At 34.6% G+C, this 18,651-nt stretch overlaps 1 protein-coding gene across 2 annotated transcripts in view; it reads left to right on the top strand.

The window, feature by feature from the left end:
• The first annotated feature begins 785 nt into the window (after window positions 1-785).
• LOC132565294 (2-aminomuconic semialdehyde dehydrogenase-like) overlaps window positions 786-18,651 on the top strand; it is a 32,938-nt gene continuing 15,072 nt past the window's right edge. The window contains exons 1-6 of one of the 2 annotated variants that reach the window (XM_060229933.1): window positions 786-952; window positions 8,478-8,678; window positions 8,847-9,058; window positions 10,035-10,201; window positions 11,163-11,233; window positions 12,473-12,577. In XM_060229933.1, coding sequence (XP_060085916.1) covers window positions 786-952; window positions 8,478-8,678; window positions 8,847-9,058; window positions 10,035-10,201; window positions 11,163-11,233; window positions 12,473-12,577 — 923 coding nt within the window. Of the gene's footprint in view, window positions 953-8,197; window positions 8,284-8,477; window positions 8,679-8,846; window positions 9,059-10,034; window positions 10,202-11,162; window positions 11,234-12,472; window positions 12,578-18,651 lie in introns of those variants that run through there. The other variant, XM_060229934.1, reaches the window with a different exon arrangement.

The raw sequence follows: 18,651 nt of genomic DNA, 5'->3' as shown, positions 1-18,651 counted from the left end.
ACCCAGGATGTCACCCATCATGCCACAGTCATCTGGATCATACCCCCTCCCTCCCGCCCCCCTCACCCACTCTCAAGAGTGTTTTAAATGTGATAAATGGATATTCCATTGTTTCAATTGCACGCAAATTTAACATGTCAGACATAATCAGCCAGACATTTTTCATAGGTACGTTTCTCAAAGCGCCAATCTCCAGAACCTAACAAACAAACAAAACGAAGACATCAAATCAACTTTCTCATATCAAACTCAAAGACCTGATCCTGAAAATTAATCTAAAAATCCCCTGTAAAAAAATGTAAAAGAAAAGTGCATGAAATATCAGCGATTTATAAATGTTGTTGCTGTTAAGGTTGTTGTTTGTTAATATTGTTGTTTGCTGCTGAGGTTGTTGTTTGTTAATACTGTTGTCTGCTGTTAAGGTTGTTGTTTGTTAATACTGTTGTCTGCTGCTGAGGTTGTTGTTTGTTAATACTGTTGTCTGCTGCTGAGGTTGTTGTTTGTTAATACTGTTGTCTGCTGCTGAGGTTGTTGTTTGTTAATACTGTTGTCTGCTGCTGATGTTGTTGTTTGTTAATACTGTTGTTTGCTGTGAAGGTTGTTGTTTGGTTGTTAAAACATTTAATGTTTGGTTGATGTTTTGTAACATATGAAGGAGGTTTGATTATTAAAATTTATCTTTCAATTTACATAAAAATAATTTGATTTCTCACGTGAACAGATTTACCTGGGAGCCAATCAAATACCTCGTTACAAAAACTTGCTGACACACCTACAAAGTGGCGATGGGTGAAGTAGTCGTTGAGAACTTCATAAACGGGGAATTCGTACCAACAAGTTCTTACATTCCAAGTTTTGATCCGTCAACTGGAAAAGTATGGGCGAAAATTCCCGACAGCAATGAGGACGATGTAAACGTGGCGGTGACAGCAGCGCAGGCTGCCTTCAAAACGTAGGTGTGGGACATGTGGCTACTAACATGGTCGCGACGATTTACCCAAATACACCATAATACACCCAAATATTTCACAGTTATACCCAACTAAAGCCAAATCTTACCTATTTGGTCACAAATAATTTAACGCTACTGTCTTTGAGTGGTGTCAGAAGTCGTGCAGACATATGTAAATCAAAAACGAAAGCAGGCCATGCCTGCCATGCTCCGGCGACCTAGTTTTGTAACAGCGCGACGATTTACCCAAATCTTACCCAAATAAACCCAAATCTACCGAATACTGTCCACTTATCTCAGTTACGATTGTCATCACGGGAGAGAAAATGGCCCGACGATTTACAGGGACGGGCCGTAACGGGCTCTGTATGTCTGTTATATACGTTCCTGGTATTACATTTTATGACTAATAAACGATATTACTTACTTACTTAGTCTTACTTAGTCGATTCTGAATGTAGGCCTTCTTAGGCCTCTATACTCAGATCCAGATTTTGTCTCAATAAAGTATTCATATAGTCACTCCTGGTTGATGTACTGCTTTGGTGATTGTCAACATTGTACTTTCTGTCCTCTAGTTCCCAGAATTTGTCCAATCTGTTTTCAAAGGTGGTCAGTGTCGGTGATCTCACAATCTTTTCCGGTAATGCATTCCAGTTACTCACTACTCTCTGTGTGAATGAATATTTTCGAATGTCTAGTCTGCTTCTTGATTTCTCCAGTGATAGTGAGTTCCCTCGTGTGCGTTTTGTCTTGTTAACTCTCAGTAAGTTCTCTGCAGCTTTCATGTCATAAAGACCACTCAGAATTTTGTACACTTCTATCATGTCTCCTCTATCCCTTCGATATTTCAATGATTGTAAATTTAAATATCTCATTCTGTCCTCATATGACATTTCTCTCAACCCTGGCAGAAGCTTTGTCGCCCTTCTCTGTACACTCTCTAGTAACTTGATGTCTTGTATTTGGTATGAATTCCAAATGCTAGCCCCATATTCCAGGTGTGGCCTGACTAGTGACTTGTACAATAAACAGAATGATCTTTTGTCTAGATAAGTAAAAGTTCGCCTTACAATCCCTAGGACTTTATTAGCTTTGTTCACTGCTGATTGAATGTGTTTCTTGTAGTTTAATTTACTATCCACAATAATTCCCAAGTCCTTCTCCTCACTTTCTTCCTTCAGATGAATTTTACTCCTTGTCTCCCCTGAATCGCTGTACAGATGTAGACTGCCTTTGTTAGTGTCCTTTCCTATTCTCATCCAGTGGCATTTATCTGGATGGAACCTTAAAAGCCATTTATCTGACCAACTTTGCAGACTATCTAAATCCTTCTGTAGATCTTTCCCATCCCTAATATCTGTATAAATTTTAGTGTCATCCGCAAAAAGCCAGGAGAATAATTGAACTACCTCCGGTAAGTCATTAATATAGAGAACGAAAAGTGTTGGTCCAAGTACGCTGCCCTGCGGTATACCACTAGTGACTTCCCGCCATCCAGATGTTTGACCATTTACATTCACCTGTTGTCGTCTATCTGTCAAAAACCCCTTGATCCAGTTTTGTACCCTCTCTGATATTCCATATGAAACCATCTTTCCTAATAACCTCCTATACACATGATCAAATAGATTATCTTTGTCAAATTTAAGCTTCCATTTACTTAGGCAATTCATATAAATTCCGTAATACCATATAGGCTAATGGGAAAAAACGTACAGAAACTGTGAAATACACTTCTACGCTTTGTTATATAATTACAGTGTATAAATTGTTCATAAAAAACATGAAATTAAATTGATTATATGCATCTTTCGTTTTAATCAAATGACAAACGCAAATCCTATAATGTGTTTAATTATTTACTGTATCAATTTACAAACATTTTTTTCTAAAGCAGCATCCTGGTCCCATTTGTATATTGAAATCAAATCATGCGGAAATAATAATTATATATATAAACAAAAGAAGGTTTGATATATAAACAATAAAGTTAAACAAAATAAGATTCATATAAAAAAATTTAAATACATCAGGTGAAGACAATTTTTGTATAAATAAGATACGTTCATATAAAATATACCAAAAACAATATAAAATCTATATGAAAAAACGCATAAATAATTATTTCATAAATATATAAAAATCATGCACATATAAATAAAAATGTATATTTTGAAAGCATTAGCTACACAATGTGTGCACCCAAGGCTTGGGAACACGGACCTGCTTTCTTAAGCTTCTTTTTATATCTTATTTATCGGTTCAAATTTATATGCTTTTCTGTGAAATAAGAATGATTCAATTTAAGAGTGAAAAACACTGATCTCGCTTATGAAACAAAGCACCTGATGAGGTGACGATGCTGTGATTTTTCTCTTCGAAAATACGATAATAGCAGAATTACTGATGAGATTATTCTAGCTATAAAAAATAGATAATGATAAAACATGTAGTAGTATAGATAGAGTACAGTTGTCGTAATGTTGCATTCATGTGAGGATGTGTTTAACCTTATATTAGATACTATCATAACAACAGAAAGTAGAACTACAGGATTGATCAAACCCATCTATAATAAATGTGGTCGTAAATAGCTGGATAATTACAGGGCAATTACGCTGGTCTCGTGTTTTTAAGTCTAGTTCAAATACAAGATTTTACAAATTGTGCGATGATATTACAATAACTAATGCACAACCAGGAAAACATTATCCATGGTTGACTGTCCTTTTTTGTAAGTAGTGTATATTTTCACCTTGAAACAAAGCAACTCAATATACTTTCTTTTGATATTGATATGAGGTGAAAAACATTTTTATTTCTACTTCATTCTTCCGATATCTTTGAAAATGTGTGGTCAAATTATTTTAGAACAGTTTCTTTTCCACATAATTATGTGGTACACTTGCACGAAATATATAGAGTTTGAAATATCAGTAATACGTGAAATGTACGTTACATTTTGAACACAATTTTGAAATGTTCACCAATGATTGACACTTATCTTGAAGTTCGTTGTTCTTGTTATGCATATAAGACAACATTTAACTTGTTAAAAACTTTGCTTGATTTTCTTTTTACATTCTGTGTTTTACGACAGTTCAGTACAAAGCTTTGGTATTAGAAAAGTTTCCGGTCTCGGAAAATTAGATTTCGGAACTTATTTTCAATTTCAATTAGATACGGTTTCCAAATTGATTTCGTAGTTTGAAATTGATCACAAATAATCAATATCCATTAAAAAGATTGTCGATACTGTTCCTTTTCTACCCGCGACAACTGGTTTTGTCTTAACGATACAATGGTAACGGACATTTCACATGACAAATTTCTTGAGTTTTTCCGTTTCTCTCTAATAAAATTTTCTCAAAATCTGTTGCTTTGGTGATAAAGAAATTTTGGGAATAAGTTTGATTGGGTTACAATGTATGTTTAAATAAAAATGTAAAAATACTAGCATTATCTTGCTGTAAGATTTCGCGATATTTATTTTCCCAGTTGCTTTTCATTACTGAGAATAGTAAAGGATTAAATGAAGACAAACACAACACATCATTCTTTAAAACTGTTATTATTTTGTTTTAGATATCAGCATTTTATTGATGGTATACAATGTTTTGAATTATCAAAATATGTTTTAATCATCAACATCTTAATGCGATACTATCACCACAGTACTCGCGCAATATTACACTATATACAGGTATGGCCGTTTCAACTAGGGCTGGTATTGCAGCGAGGTTGTTTTGACCATATACCAAACTAATCATGAAATGTCATAATCACGGCATAATTAAGAATCTCACGGGGAATGAAGTATCTATGGTAATGAACATTAAATTGTCCAGAAAAATGGTTGGTCTACTTGGATAAGCTTAGGATTTCACTTTTCAAGGGAGACAATCGGAATTGAGAAACGTTATTAACCTGAAAAATGATAACCGGTAGATTAAATTGTTAATATTGGTGGAAATTGTGTAAGATTTTTGTATATATGGGTAAGATAATGGTATATTTGGGTAAGATTTGGGTATTTTTGGGTGCAATTTGGCTTTATTTAGGTATATTTGGGAAAGATTTGGGTATATTTGGGAAAGATTTGGGTAGATTTGGGAAAGATTTTGGTATATTTGGGTAGATTTGGGAAAGATTTGGGTATATTTGGGTATATTTGGGAAAGATTTGGATATATTTGGTTATGATTTGGGAAAGATTTGGGTATATTTGGGAAAGATTTGGGTATATTTGGGTATATTTGGGAAAGATTTGGGTATATTTGGGTATATTTGGGTATATTTGGGAAAGATTTGGGTATACTTGGGAAAGATTTTGATATATTTGGGAAAGATTTGGGTATATTTGGTAAAGATTTTGATATATTTGGGAAATATTTGGGTAGATTTGGGAAAGATTTGGGTATATTTGGGAAAGATTTGGGTATATTTGGGAAAGATTTTGGTATATTTGGGTATATTTGGTTATGATTTGGGTATATTTGGGTATATTTGGGAAAGATTTTGGTATATTTGGGAAATATTTGGGTATATTTGGGTAGATTTGGGAAAGATTTGGGTATATTTGGGAAAGATTTTGGTATATTTGGGTATATTTGGGTAGATTTGGGAAAGATTTTGGTATATTTGGGAAAGATTTGGGAAAGATTTGGGTATATTTGGGTATATTTGGGAAAGATTTGGGTATATTTGGGTAGATTTGGGAAAGATTTGGGTATATTTGGGAAAGATTTTGGTATATTTGGGAAATATTTGGGTAGATTTGGGAAAGATTTGGTTATGATTTGGGTATATTTGGGTATATTTGGGAAAGATTTTGGTATATTTGGTTATGATTTGGGTATATTTGGGTATATTTGGTTATAATTTGGGTATATTTGGGTATATTTGGGAAAGATTTGGGTATATTTGGGTATATTTGGGAAATATTTGGGTATATTTGGGTAGATTTGGGAAAGATTTGGGTATATTTGGGAAAGATTTTGGTATATTTGGGTATATTTGGGTAGATTTGGGAAAGATTTTGGTATATTTGGGAAAGATTTGGGAAAGATTTGGGTATATTTGGGTATATTTGGGAAAGATTTGGGTATATTTGGGTAGATTTGGGAAAGATTTGGGTATATTTGGGAAAGATTTTGGTATATTTGGGAAATATTTGGGTAGATTTGGGAAAGATTTGGTTATGATTTGGGTATATTTGGGTATATTTGGGTATATTTGGGTATATTTGGGAAAGATTTTGGTATATTTGGTTATGATTTGGGTATATTTGGGTATATTTGGTTATAATTTGGGTATATTTGGGTATATTTGGGAAAGATTTGGGTATATTTGGGTAAATCGTCATGCTGTTCGTTTTTGATTTACAAATGTCTGCACGACTTCTGACAGCACTCAAAGACAGTAGCAATCAATTATTTGTGACCAAATATTTAATATATCATTGCACATCATTGAATAAGGACGAACATTATTATATCGTAAACTTTTTTAGCAATAGACGTGTACTGCTTCGATGTACAGTAAGCATGTATGTATATATGTGTGCATGGTTCACATTTGTTCACAACAAAAATAATCTTGATGAGAATGTTTTCCCAAGTACATGGACTGTGTTAGAGGCATCTCAATAATCATCCATTGTACAGGTATATAAGATATGTAATATTAGAGCTTGAACTAGACTAATTAACTGATCTCTCTGCCAGCTCCCCGTTATAAACATAAGCCCACTTGTGAGTACAAACTGCTTGTAGCTGATTAGGGGAAATTTAGTAAACAGTCAAAAGTTTCCACAATGGCCTTTTCTGTTAATTTGACCAACCCTGTATTTTTGAAGTCAACCCTTTTTCTTTTGACAATATTAAAAACAGGAAAATTTACTAGAGAAGGACTAGTTTTAGGTTTTTGACACCTTTCACTGCCTATCACTACCTCAGGAAGTCTTCTCCTCAGAGGTAACATAACTCAAATGCTCCACGACATCTCAAACTCTCCTCTAGTTTCTGTCTGCTTCTCTTTAATTACATAAATACATAGATCATAAATACCATGATCCAGGTTACAAACCTAAAAGTTGACAGTACTGGTCACCCTACTAGCCTCAGCTAGTGGGAATTTTCCGTGATACCAGTGTAAGTGTCAGTCTGGAGACGGAAAGGCCAATAGTTTGAACCCCAGAGTTAGAATGGTCTTTTTCATTATTCCTTCCTATTACAAAAAAAGCTGAAACCTTTACACTCTTTCATTGTCCCAGGTTAATGTGTGAAAACCTTTTAATGAATTTTCTATTTCCATGGTAATGATACTGGGAAGAAAATCAGAGATCAACAGCTACCAAGATTGTTTAAATAATGCTTCAAACAATTTCTTTTAAAAGGTACAAATTCACAATGTTTCTCAAATCTTACACATTCTCAATAACCAATAATTCCAGAGTTGTGTAATAAACCCTGGTACTATGTGTGTTCAAATTTCAAAGTCACCTTGACCAAATTTCAAGGTCACGGTGGTCAAACTTTTGTACAGTTGCCAAGAGTCATGATAAGGGGCATGTGGCGTGCTGTAGGACATGTGGCGTGCTGTAGGACATGTGGCATGCTGTAGGACATGTGGCATACTGGGATAAGAGCTACCAAATTTGTTCAAATGAATGATCTTCAGGTGTTGTTTCATGTGATAACAGTTGTGAAATATTTTTTTTTTTTTTTCACAAACTGAATAATCTATGATATTCGGTTATTAGCATGCTTTAATGAAGTGTTACATGATCAGCTCATATGACCTTGATGTAATTTAAGGTCATAGATGTAAGATATATTTGAAAGTCCTCACAGTCTTTATATAGACCCAAAGTCACCCAATGGGGGGGGGGGGGGGGGGGGGGGGGGGGGGGGGGGGGGGAGAGAGGTGCGCTTATTAGAGGCCATCTTAGATGTAAAAGAAACACATTCAGTACTAAAAAATCTACTGTACGGTGCTTGTATTTATAAAATCACTAGTTTTTTACATGCAATAAAACCATCTTAGATATAAATTTTTTTTTACGTTTTTCTGGAGTACATCTCCTTATAAATCGACTTAAAACAATTCTTGATTGTGACTAAAAGGTAAGTAAATCTAGACTTATAGGTATCTGAAGGGGGAGGGGGGCGCTTATAGGGACATGGGCGCTTATTGGGTCGAATACGGTATATTATTTATTGTCCTATACATTAACATCTGGATTCGGCCTGCCTGAAATACAATATGTACTACATGTGTTGAGTGAAGACAGAAACATTTACAAGAATGTATGATATTTGGGATTAAGTGAGTATGAGATTAAGTAAAATTAATGAGCACTTTTAATAATTGTGAGATTTCATAAACTGCGGAGAAGATGAGTGATATGAAGTCTCTGTATTTAGGCCTCCTGTTTTGCCATCAAGCATGGTACATGGGGATGCTCTGTGTTGTATACATATGTTTTTTTTTTTCAATAAGATTTCCTATACTTTTCACAGATGGTCTGTGAAACCTGTCCAGGAAAGGTCAAAGGTTATGATGAAGATCTCGGACCTTCTGGAATCCCGTCTGGTCGAGTTTGCAGAACTTGAATCACATGACCAGGGAAAGCCTGTTTGGTTGGCTAAGGCAGTAGACATTCCAAGGGCAGTGTACAACTTTCGCATCTTTGCATCATCCATCTTACATGATACAAACAGGTACATGTTCTTGTCTTTTAGAATTTTGGATAATGAAACATTCTTATCATTTCAAACAGGTGTTAATCTATGCAACGAAAAGATAGCTTGTTACAGTGATGGGATGTTGGTCCAATATAATTGATTAACTAATAATTTAATTTCAACTGATGTGATGGTCTGCAACAGATCTTCTGTGATGGATGCAGTAGACGCTGTTAACTACACAGTAAGAGACCCTGTAGGTGTGGCTGGTCTAATCAGTCCATGGAACTTGCCGTTGTACTTGCTGAGTTTCAAAATTGCCCCAGCGATTGCTGCCGGAAACACAGTTGTGGCCAAGCCTAGCGAGATGACATCGGTAACAGCCTGGAAACTCTGCCAGGTATTTAATGAGGCAGGTAAGAGGTCTGAAAATTGACAGCTAGTCATCCGGATATCTTTGATATAGTGCACCAAACATCACTTTTGTTTTTTTGTCACCATACAGTGACAAAATCTCAAGTGGCATGATGCAATCTTATTTTGCACGTTGCCATGCGACGTCTATCTTTAAACAATTAGCATTTTCATCTTCTTCAAAACCCCTCAACCAAAATTGATTAAATGTTATGGCAACTTTCCAGAGACAAAGATGAACCAAATTTGTAACTTATACTGTCACCACTCTCCGGGGGAGGGGGACCGAGGGGCAGGGACAAGAAGGTTCAAATTAATTGCAAAAATATTCCTCTTAAGACCAGGATGTGTTGGACTGAGGTACACTTTACAAATAGTAAGGTCTTTTGAAATGTGCAGTATTAAGATAGTGGTTTTCATCACCCAAGAAGGGCTAAAAATGACCTTGATCCACATTCAAGGTGACAAAAGTCAAATTTGCAAAATGTTTCAACTATTTCATCCAATAACTTAGCAGTTTTTTTTGCACAAGTTTTTAAAACTATAAAGAAAAGGCAAAGAATTTTAAAAACATTTTCAATCTGTGTTGACGGATTATTTTTCAAGAAAGTGCTTTATTTTAATTTTTGTATGAACCCATGATATACAATCCAGTAAAACTGATGTGGTAAGATTTTTTGGTGTTTTTTGAGGATAGCATAAGTCATTGATTGTAATAAATTTGATTGATTTCAAGTTTCAGGTTTAAGTCGCTCATCAATATACAATAGATCTATATATACACAGATTTGTTTGGTACAGGGTTACTAAAGAGAAAATCATACCTTATTTCTCTGCCAAGCCCATGTCTAGTAAAAAGCCTGCATATATAAATATATATTGATGTTCAATAAAACTAAAACTAAATGGATTTTGCTAAGCTATTTTTCGTCCTGTATCAAGCCTACAGCATGACTTTAGAGATTACTGTTTTTACAGGTGTACCCCCAGGTGTAATTAATCTGGTGTTTGGTGTGGGGCCCAAAGCAGGAGAGGCACTTGTTGTTCACCCGGACGTACCCCTGATCTCATTTACTGGAGGAACAGTGACTGCCAAAAGACTGAGGGCTTCTTCTGCTCCTTTCTGCAAGAAACTCTCTCTCGAGGTAACCATCCTAACACAGTTTCTTCTTCACAGCCGTTGTTAGGGATGAGTCTCTGGTACCTTTGATTTTATCTCTGCATCAGATTAATGCATGTAAACTAAAAAAAATGTCAATTTGATACTGGCTTTGTTAAATATTTAAACATTTAAGTTAAATCAGGGTTAAAGTATAAAGTGCAGTGGTCGTTAAGAAACCAGTGTAGTCAAATAGGCACTAGTGTAGTGTGGTCATTTATAAACCAGTGAAGTCAAATAGACACTGTGTAGTGTGGTCATTTATAAACCAGTGTAGTGAAATAAACACTGTGTAGTGTGGTCATTTAGAGACTAGTGTAGTGAAATAGACACTGTGTAGTGTGGTCATTTAGAGACCAGTGTAGTCAAATAGACACTGTGTAGTGTGGTCATTTAGAGACTAGTGTAGTCAAATAGACACTGTGTAGTGTGGTCATTTAGAGACTAGTGTTGTCGATTAAACACCAGTTTAGTGTCGTCATTTATAAAGCAGTTTAGTCACATAGACACTGGTGTAGTGTGGTCATTTAGAAACCTGTTAAGAATGACAGTTTGAAACTGGTGTAAAATGGTCAGTGTGATAAGAAATTTGTGATACGTGTTCAGTTTTAAACCTGTGCAAATTGACCTGGGCACATCTCATTGACCCATATGAACTGACCAATGTTTGAAATTACTCTTAAGGAAGCTACAAACTCCCACCTACTCCTCGCCCCTAAATTGTGAAATCCAAGATTTGTTCCCTTTGTCTTCAAGAACTCTCCTATCTGGAAATAATTTTAGAGATAAAAATTGGTTAATCTCCACATTAATGACAGTTGTCTGTAATGTTAGAAGTAAGTTGACAAGGGTACATACTTGGTCTTTCCTGATACAAAAATATATGTAAAACAATCTTTCCTAGATTAGTCAGGTTTACAGAATTTATTAGAATTAATGTTTTGTAGCTCGGAGGTAAAAATCCTGCAGTCATATTTGCTGATGCTGATATGGAGAAGTGCATCGCCACAACTATCAGGTACTAGAAAATGTCTGTAAGACATGAATGCCCCCGCCCCCCCCCCCCCCCCCCCCATGTGAAATAATAGTGAAAGGTCCGAAAGAGATGATTTTGTTAATTTGTATGCAACTATGTACAACTTAAGTTTCATACTTAAATTGACAAGTTGATTTAACGTACATGAATTTGGAATTTTGTTCTCTGGAAAAAATGAGGGAGTATATTAGTTCCTTATGCCTTAAAACCCACAAGTACCAAATTATGTAGAAATAAGATGATGTTCCTCTTTTTTGAGTTATCTCCCCTTGGTGGCCATCTTTTTTTAGAATGCCGAGAAATTCAAGACTGCATGAGGTCTTTCCATACTTGATATTTGTATGAAGTTTCATGAAAATTGCCTTCCGAATGAAGTTGTTAGGTGGTATATACTGATTTGGGACGTGACGGGACGCTACGGGACGGGACGGACGGACATGGGCAACGCTATATGCCCCCGGCCATAAATGGCGGGGGCATAAAAAAGATAATAACATTGTCAGCTTGTTTTTTTTTTCTTTGGTTTTTGCGAGTTCTCTTATTTGTTGTTTTAATTATCATAAAATATAAGGTGTAGTATTTATCCCTTGGTTTCTGCGAGTCCTTAAAAGGTAAACTTAGTAGAAAAGGTCACCTTAGAGGTGAATGTCACTGAAGAAGAAAGGTCACCTTAGGGGAAAAGATGAGCTTAGGGGAGAAGGCCACCTTAGAGGTAAATATCTCTGAAGGAGAAAGGTCACCTTAGAGATATTGTCACTGAAGGAGAAAGGTCACCTTAGGGGAAAAGGTCACCTTAGAGATATTTTCACTGAAGAAGAAAGGTCACCTTACTGGAAAAGGTCACCTTTGGGGGAAAGGTCACCTTAGTGGAAAAGGTCACCTTAGAGGAAAAGGTCACCTTAGAGATATTGTCACCGAAGGAGAAAGGTCACCTTAGAGGAAAAGGTCACCTTAGTGGAAAAGGTCACCTTTGGGGAAAAGGCCATCTTAGCAGAAAAGTTACCTGAGGGGTAACTTATAGAACAAAGATGTTGAAATATATGTTGACTTCTCTCCAGAACTGTTATAAGCCAATCATCAGTAAGGGATGTAGTATGAACCCAATGACAAGAAAAATGTTGGCATTTATATCAGGTTTTGTAAGCCAGAGTGAAATGTCTATGTGTACATTTCTGATATGTTTTTTTGAACTTGAATTAAATGAATGTGTTCATATTTTAGATCAAGTTTTGTGAACCAGGGAGAGATTTGTTTGTGTACAAGTCGTATTTTTGTGGAGAGATCTGCCTATCAAACATTCCTGAAGAAATTTGTTGAAGAAACCAAGTGAGTACCATGTTATATATGTACATTTGTAGATGAAGAAAGTAATATTTTATTGATGCAAAGGATTAATATATAAACTATAGTAAATTTTATCTACTTCCCAGCCATGGGTCAGCTTAATCATAATTTTGATGGTTCTTACATAACTGGATCTTGAGAAGAAGATTTTTGAAAGGTGGGGTCAACATTTGGCCCCCACAAAGATTTCTATAATTTTTTTTTGCCATATGAAGATACATGAAAATAACCTACAACTGCATAAATGATAAGTCATTATAACTACTCATAGTCATACTGGACCTCCTTGTATAACACCAGGTGGAGTCATTATAGCTACTTTTAGTCATACTGGACCTCCTTGTATAACACCAGGTTGGGTCACAAAGGTACCCTAACATAATGACAAATACTTGCTACATGAGAATTTTAAATGAAAATATTTATCTACCAGCCTAAAGTACATAAAATTTATTTTGATACCACATATGTTATATTGGCATAAAAAATGTAAGCATATTGATAACTTTGATTTTAAAAGAATGCTAAATTTTCACAAAATAATGAATATATCAAAGTCAATTTTGTATAGTTGCAATCTCAGTCTAAATTTTATACTTCTTTAAAAACTTTCTATGTATATATGCTGTCTATTGAATAAATTTTAATTGATTTCAAAACTGGTAAAATACATTTTTAGCAATTTAAACATGCTTATTGCATAATTTGCCATAATCATGAAGATTTTGCAAAGTATCGATAGACAGTTACATAGACAAAGTCACACTTATGTCAGAAATTCTGTATTAAATTCGAATTACTGCAAATCTCCCATCAACTTTATTAATAATCATGTCAGAAGTGTGCATAGGTCATGGTTGCAAAACTATGTTGAAAGATATACATGTATTTCAAGGAGCCCGAGCTCAAGTAAGACATGTATATTTACCCAAGTGTAACTGGCTGCACCAGCTGCTAACTGCTGAGATCATTAGCATAACAAAAGAAAGCATATTATGTGGAAAGTGCTACAAGTGGTACCTCAAGCGAAGGCCATTTCAGTCTGAATTGTATGAACCTTCTGGTATGAGCACTCCAAATGGCTTGGCAAATGATGCAAATGATGCTTACACTGATTTCATGTCATCCAACCAACTACCGCTAATCTCTGTTGAGAAATTATTTTATGGTGGCAATTCACATAAAAGATTGTCATATGTGGAAACGAGGGCACTGGGCTATGTACTATACCCTAGCATGCCAGGACAAACTTGAGATTTTTCCATCTTCTTTTTTTTTTTTTTTTTGATGAAAGATTTTAATGCCCCAGAAACTTAATTAATGAGGGTCTGCCAGGGTTGGGGCCCTGGGGTCAGACTCTGTACAAACATGTTGTCCTCTCACAGGAGGGCTATCTATCATCACACACACTATCACTACATACATTTCACTTACACAGCCTTTCACACTCATTTTATTACAATGGCTATGGAATGAAATCTGGATAGGAATAAATACCTGTTAGTTTTACCTTACTTGTACCTCATTCATTCCCTTACACTCACTCATCATTGCTCATTACAGTTACTAATTCATTTTCTCACTCACACTTCACAGTCTTCCAACCATTCCCTGATATACAATGTACTGGCAACGCCATTGGAAATTAATATATTAAATTCTTTAGATTAGAAAATGAATAAAGTGAGCTGACTGCATATGGATTGGATTAGAGCCCCCTCTGACACAGATCATATATAAACAGCTAATTAAATCTTTTACATTGCATTGCATAGCCCTTTCATATTTATTTACAGTGTGTAAATAAAAATAATAAATGAACACATAATCTTAAAAATTTTAACGTGTACGTTCTTGTACACAATGCATGAAATTGATGTATGGGGAGAGTTCTCTTACATTACGGATTATTTGTTTTAATTGTTTAGAATTATTGTGAATATCCCCCACTTATTTTGAAATTTTGATTCTAAATTATGTTTTTTTGCAATATATTTTTCTACTTTCAAAACCTGAGTGAAATACAGTTTACATGCTTGGAAGGATGGTAGTTTATTTTTAAATTTACATGAATAAATGTGAAATTTCAACATTAAGAGGAAGTGGTTTAATCTTTGACTAAAGTTTGCATTACCAAATATTACATCAGTGGCATTTACTACAAGGTCATTCTGGGTATTATCATTTTCAGAGTACCACATAATAAATTCTTCTAATAATTCATTTGTATAATAACAATAGTATAGAATGTGTTCCACTGTTTCTTCCTCTCTATTGCAGAATGAACATAAATTATCTTGTTCTATATCGATTTTAAATAAAAAGGACTTAGTAGGTAAAATTCTGTGATGTATCTTATACTGAAAGGCCTGTAGTTTAGTTTCTCTAGTATATTGAAAAACAGAAGCATAAGTATCAAATATGAAATTTTCCCTTAGATCTAATTTGGCTTTCCATTTATCCTGACTCGTGAATGGATTAATAAACTTTTTATCCAAGAAGATTTTTTAAATAAATTTCAAGCATGGAGAGGTCTTTATTTTATGAATTACATTGGTAGTTTCACACAATTCTATATTTTCCCCCAAAAAACTCCTTCTTCGATATTCATCTTTCTACCTCTAATTAATTTTGTTTACAAGAGAATAAAATTGCAAAAATCCTAAATTTGGAATATCCTGAACATCCTGATATCTTTTTAAATTACCATTCTGAAAAAGATCCTTTATTTTACTAAAGCCAAACCGTTTCCAGCTGATACCCAGGTACATTTTGTTGTGTGGTAGTAGGTTAATTAAATCTTCATTTAAATATTCTTCTAGACTATGAGACTCATTTTGGATCTCTGCTAAGGCAAATATGACATCTTTCCAAAACTTGTTCTTAATATGTTTTCCTATATTTTCAAGAGAGTGTGAGTTCAGCTGAAAAGCAATGTTCGGATCAAGTTTCAAAATATCTGGAACTAAAGTTTTCCATGGTACTGATTCATTTTCCAGTAATCTTTTTAACCATTTCAATTTCAAGTGTTTGATAAAAGAAATAATATGAGTCATTTTTAGGCCTCCAACTTCAAGCAAACCAATCAAAGTATCTCTCTTAATTTTTTCAACTTTATAATTCCATATAAACTTGTACAGTATGCTATTAAGCTGAGTTAAAATTTTTGATGACGGGTTTGGGATCGTGCTGAAGATATGTACATATGTCGGGAATGATTATTGATTTTACCACTGTTATTCTGCCAAGTAAAGAAAGATCTCTTTTGGTCCAGAATTTCAATTTACATTCAGTGTCTTTTAATTTATTAGAACAGTTCAATCTTTCCAATCTTCCAAGAGAGAAAACTATTCCTAACAGTTTGAAGTTCCTTGTAGACCATGACAGGTTAAGATCTTCACAGATTTTTTGTTCTGAAAACTTTTTGCTACCTAACCAATAAACATTAGATTTTAAAACATTAATTTTCAGACCTGATATGACAGCAAATAACCTTATTACTTCAACAGTTGCATACAATGATTGACTTGAGCCATCTAGTAAAAGATATGCATCATCTGCATACTGACCTAGGAGGAAAGTTTTACCACCTATCTGTAGAGGTTTAACATCAGGATTAGTTTTTAGAGATATAGATAAAATTTCAACACCTATAATAAAAATATATGGTGACAATGGGTCGCCTTGGCGACAACCACGGTGAAGACTGAAGAAGTTTGACAGATGACCATTATTAATTACACAACTTTTTGAATCCTTATATAAAACTCTAAACCATTTTCTAATAGATTCCTTGAAATTAAAACTTTCCATGGCCTTATCAATGAAATCCCATTCTATCGAATCAAATGCTTTTTCGAAATCAATTAGATACAATAGTCCAGGCTTATTTTTTTCTTCCAAGAGCTGCATTAAATCATAAAGTTGTCTAGTGTTTTCCCCAATAAACCTACCCTTAATGAACCCAGTTTGAGTATTGCTAATGATATCCGGTAATAATGGCTTAATCCTATTTGTGATTGCAGCAGCTGCTATTTTATAATCAACATTTAGTAACGATATGGGTCTCCAATTTTTTATACACCTTCTATCCCTTCCCTCTTTTGGCAAGCATGTAATAATACCTTGACATTGAAAGTCTGAGAGTTTCCCATTTTCATATGCATAATTTACTGACCTACAAAGCAGAGTTCCTAAATCACGCCAAAAAAATTTGTAAAATTCTGCCCCAAACCCATCTGACCCTGGACTCTTCCCATTATCCATGTGTTTAAGAGCTTTTGCCAATTCATCTAAATTCAGTAATCCCTCACAACTCCTTTTCTGTCCTTCATTCAACTTAACTGTATGATTTAAAAAATCTGAGTTATCAATACCCTGTGGCCCTCTGTCAGATTTGTATAGATCACCGAAAAAGTTTGCCTCCTCCTGTAAAATATCTTCCACATCATCAAGAACATTACCGGACTCTGTAATTAGTTCAGAAATAGTTTTGTTAATGTAATTTCTTTTTTCTAAATTGCAAAAGTAATTAGTATTTTTCTCACCATCTTCATACCATGATGCTTTAGATCTGAACATAACACCCTTTATCTTATCCCTACGAATTTCTTCCAATGTCTGTTTTTTGTTTTCCAATTCTGTACGAGAGTCTGTAGAGGGGTATTTATTAATAATTTCTTCTAATTTGATAATATCACTCACTAGAGCTTTCTCCTGTCTTTTTCTATGCTCAACCTTATTTACATAGAAAGAAATAGTTAGTGTACGTATTTTCATTTTTAATATTTCAAATAATAATTGGTCATTTATCCGAAAAGTGGTGAACTCAAGATTCTGTTTGTCCCCAGTTGTGATGTACTCATCTATAGTTTCACTAATACAGTTTTTAACCTGCCTGACATATTCTGCTTCCCCTAACAGTTTGATGTTGTGCTTCCAATATCCCCTTCCCCTTTGTATATTGTCTAGATTTAGTTCTAAAGAAATACACGAGTGATCAGTTCTGTAACCTGGAAGAATAGCTGTGGCTTTAATTTTTGTAAAAATATCACTTGTAGTTTAAAAATAATCTAATCTGCTTTGCCGGATAGGTGTTTTTTGCCTCCAAGTGAAAGTTTTTTGTTCTGGATAAAAATTCCTCCAAGGATCAACAAGATCAAAACTATTTATAATATTATGAATGCTTAACTGACATTTAGGGTTGTTATTTCTTACAATATTATGAGTGTCCATATCCCTGTCCAGAACTGTATTCCAATCCCCACATATAATCATAGGATACCCTTCCCAAGTTTTCAACGTTTCACTAACATTTTCAAAAAACTGAGGTTTATCTAGGTTGGGCCCATATATACATGTCAGTATTAGCCTATTAGTATTAATAGACATATCCAAAATAATAAACCTACCTACTGGGTCTAATCTACTACCATGTATAGTGTAACTAAATGTATTTCTGAACAAAATAGCCACACCTGCAGATCTAGAGTTCATATTATTGAAAACACACTGATACCCCCACTCCCTTTCCCATAATTTTTCAACTTCATTAGTACAATGAGTTTCCTGTAAACAAACAATATCTGCTCTTTTTTGTTTCAACCAATGGAACACATCCCGTCTTTTATGTTGATCAGAGTACAAACCCCTTACATTCATAGACAGAACTTTTAAATTAACCATGAGTTAACTTAGCTGTGCTAATGATACTGTGCCAGAGAGAAGCATCCAATCCACCTACATTCCGATCACCCCTTCTACATTCCTCTAGTGTACTTATACCGCTAAAATCGATCTCTGTCAACATTACTGCCCTGCTCGAACCTTTATGACTAGTGATGCCGGAAACCGGAAGTAGTATTCTAACGTTATGCCGGACCTGAATTACGGATATCTTTGGTGTCGTCAAAAAAAAAATCATACAGATTATAATTAAGAGGAAGAGATAATAGTATTTATAGTATATGGTGATAAAAAAAACCCACACAATATAGAAGTAAACAAAATTAGAGTAATATCAGAGTAACTCATATTCTTCTCAATTATTATAGACA

Source organism: Ylistrum balloti, unplaced genomic scaffold, assembly GCF_031769215.1.
Source record: "Ylistrum balloti isolate Yb309-2 unplaced genomic scaffold, AGI_CSIRO_Ybal_v1 Utg369712, whole genome shotgun sequence".
NCBI classification, from domain to species: Eukaryota; Metazoa; Mollusca; class Bivalvia; order Pectinida; family Pectinidae; genus Ylistrum; species Ylistrum balloti.
The sequence above is the reverse complement of the archived record's forward strand: the minus strand, read 5'-3'. Positions and strand labels throughout refer to the sequence as shown.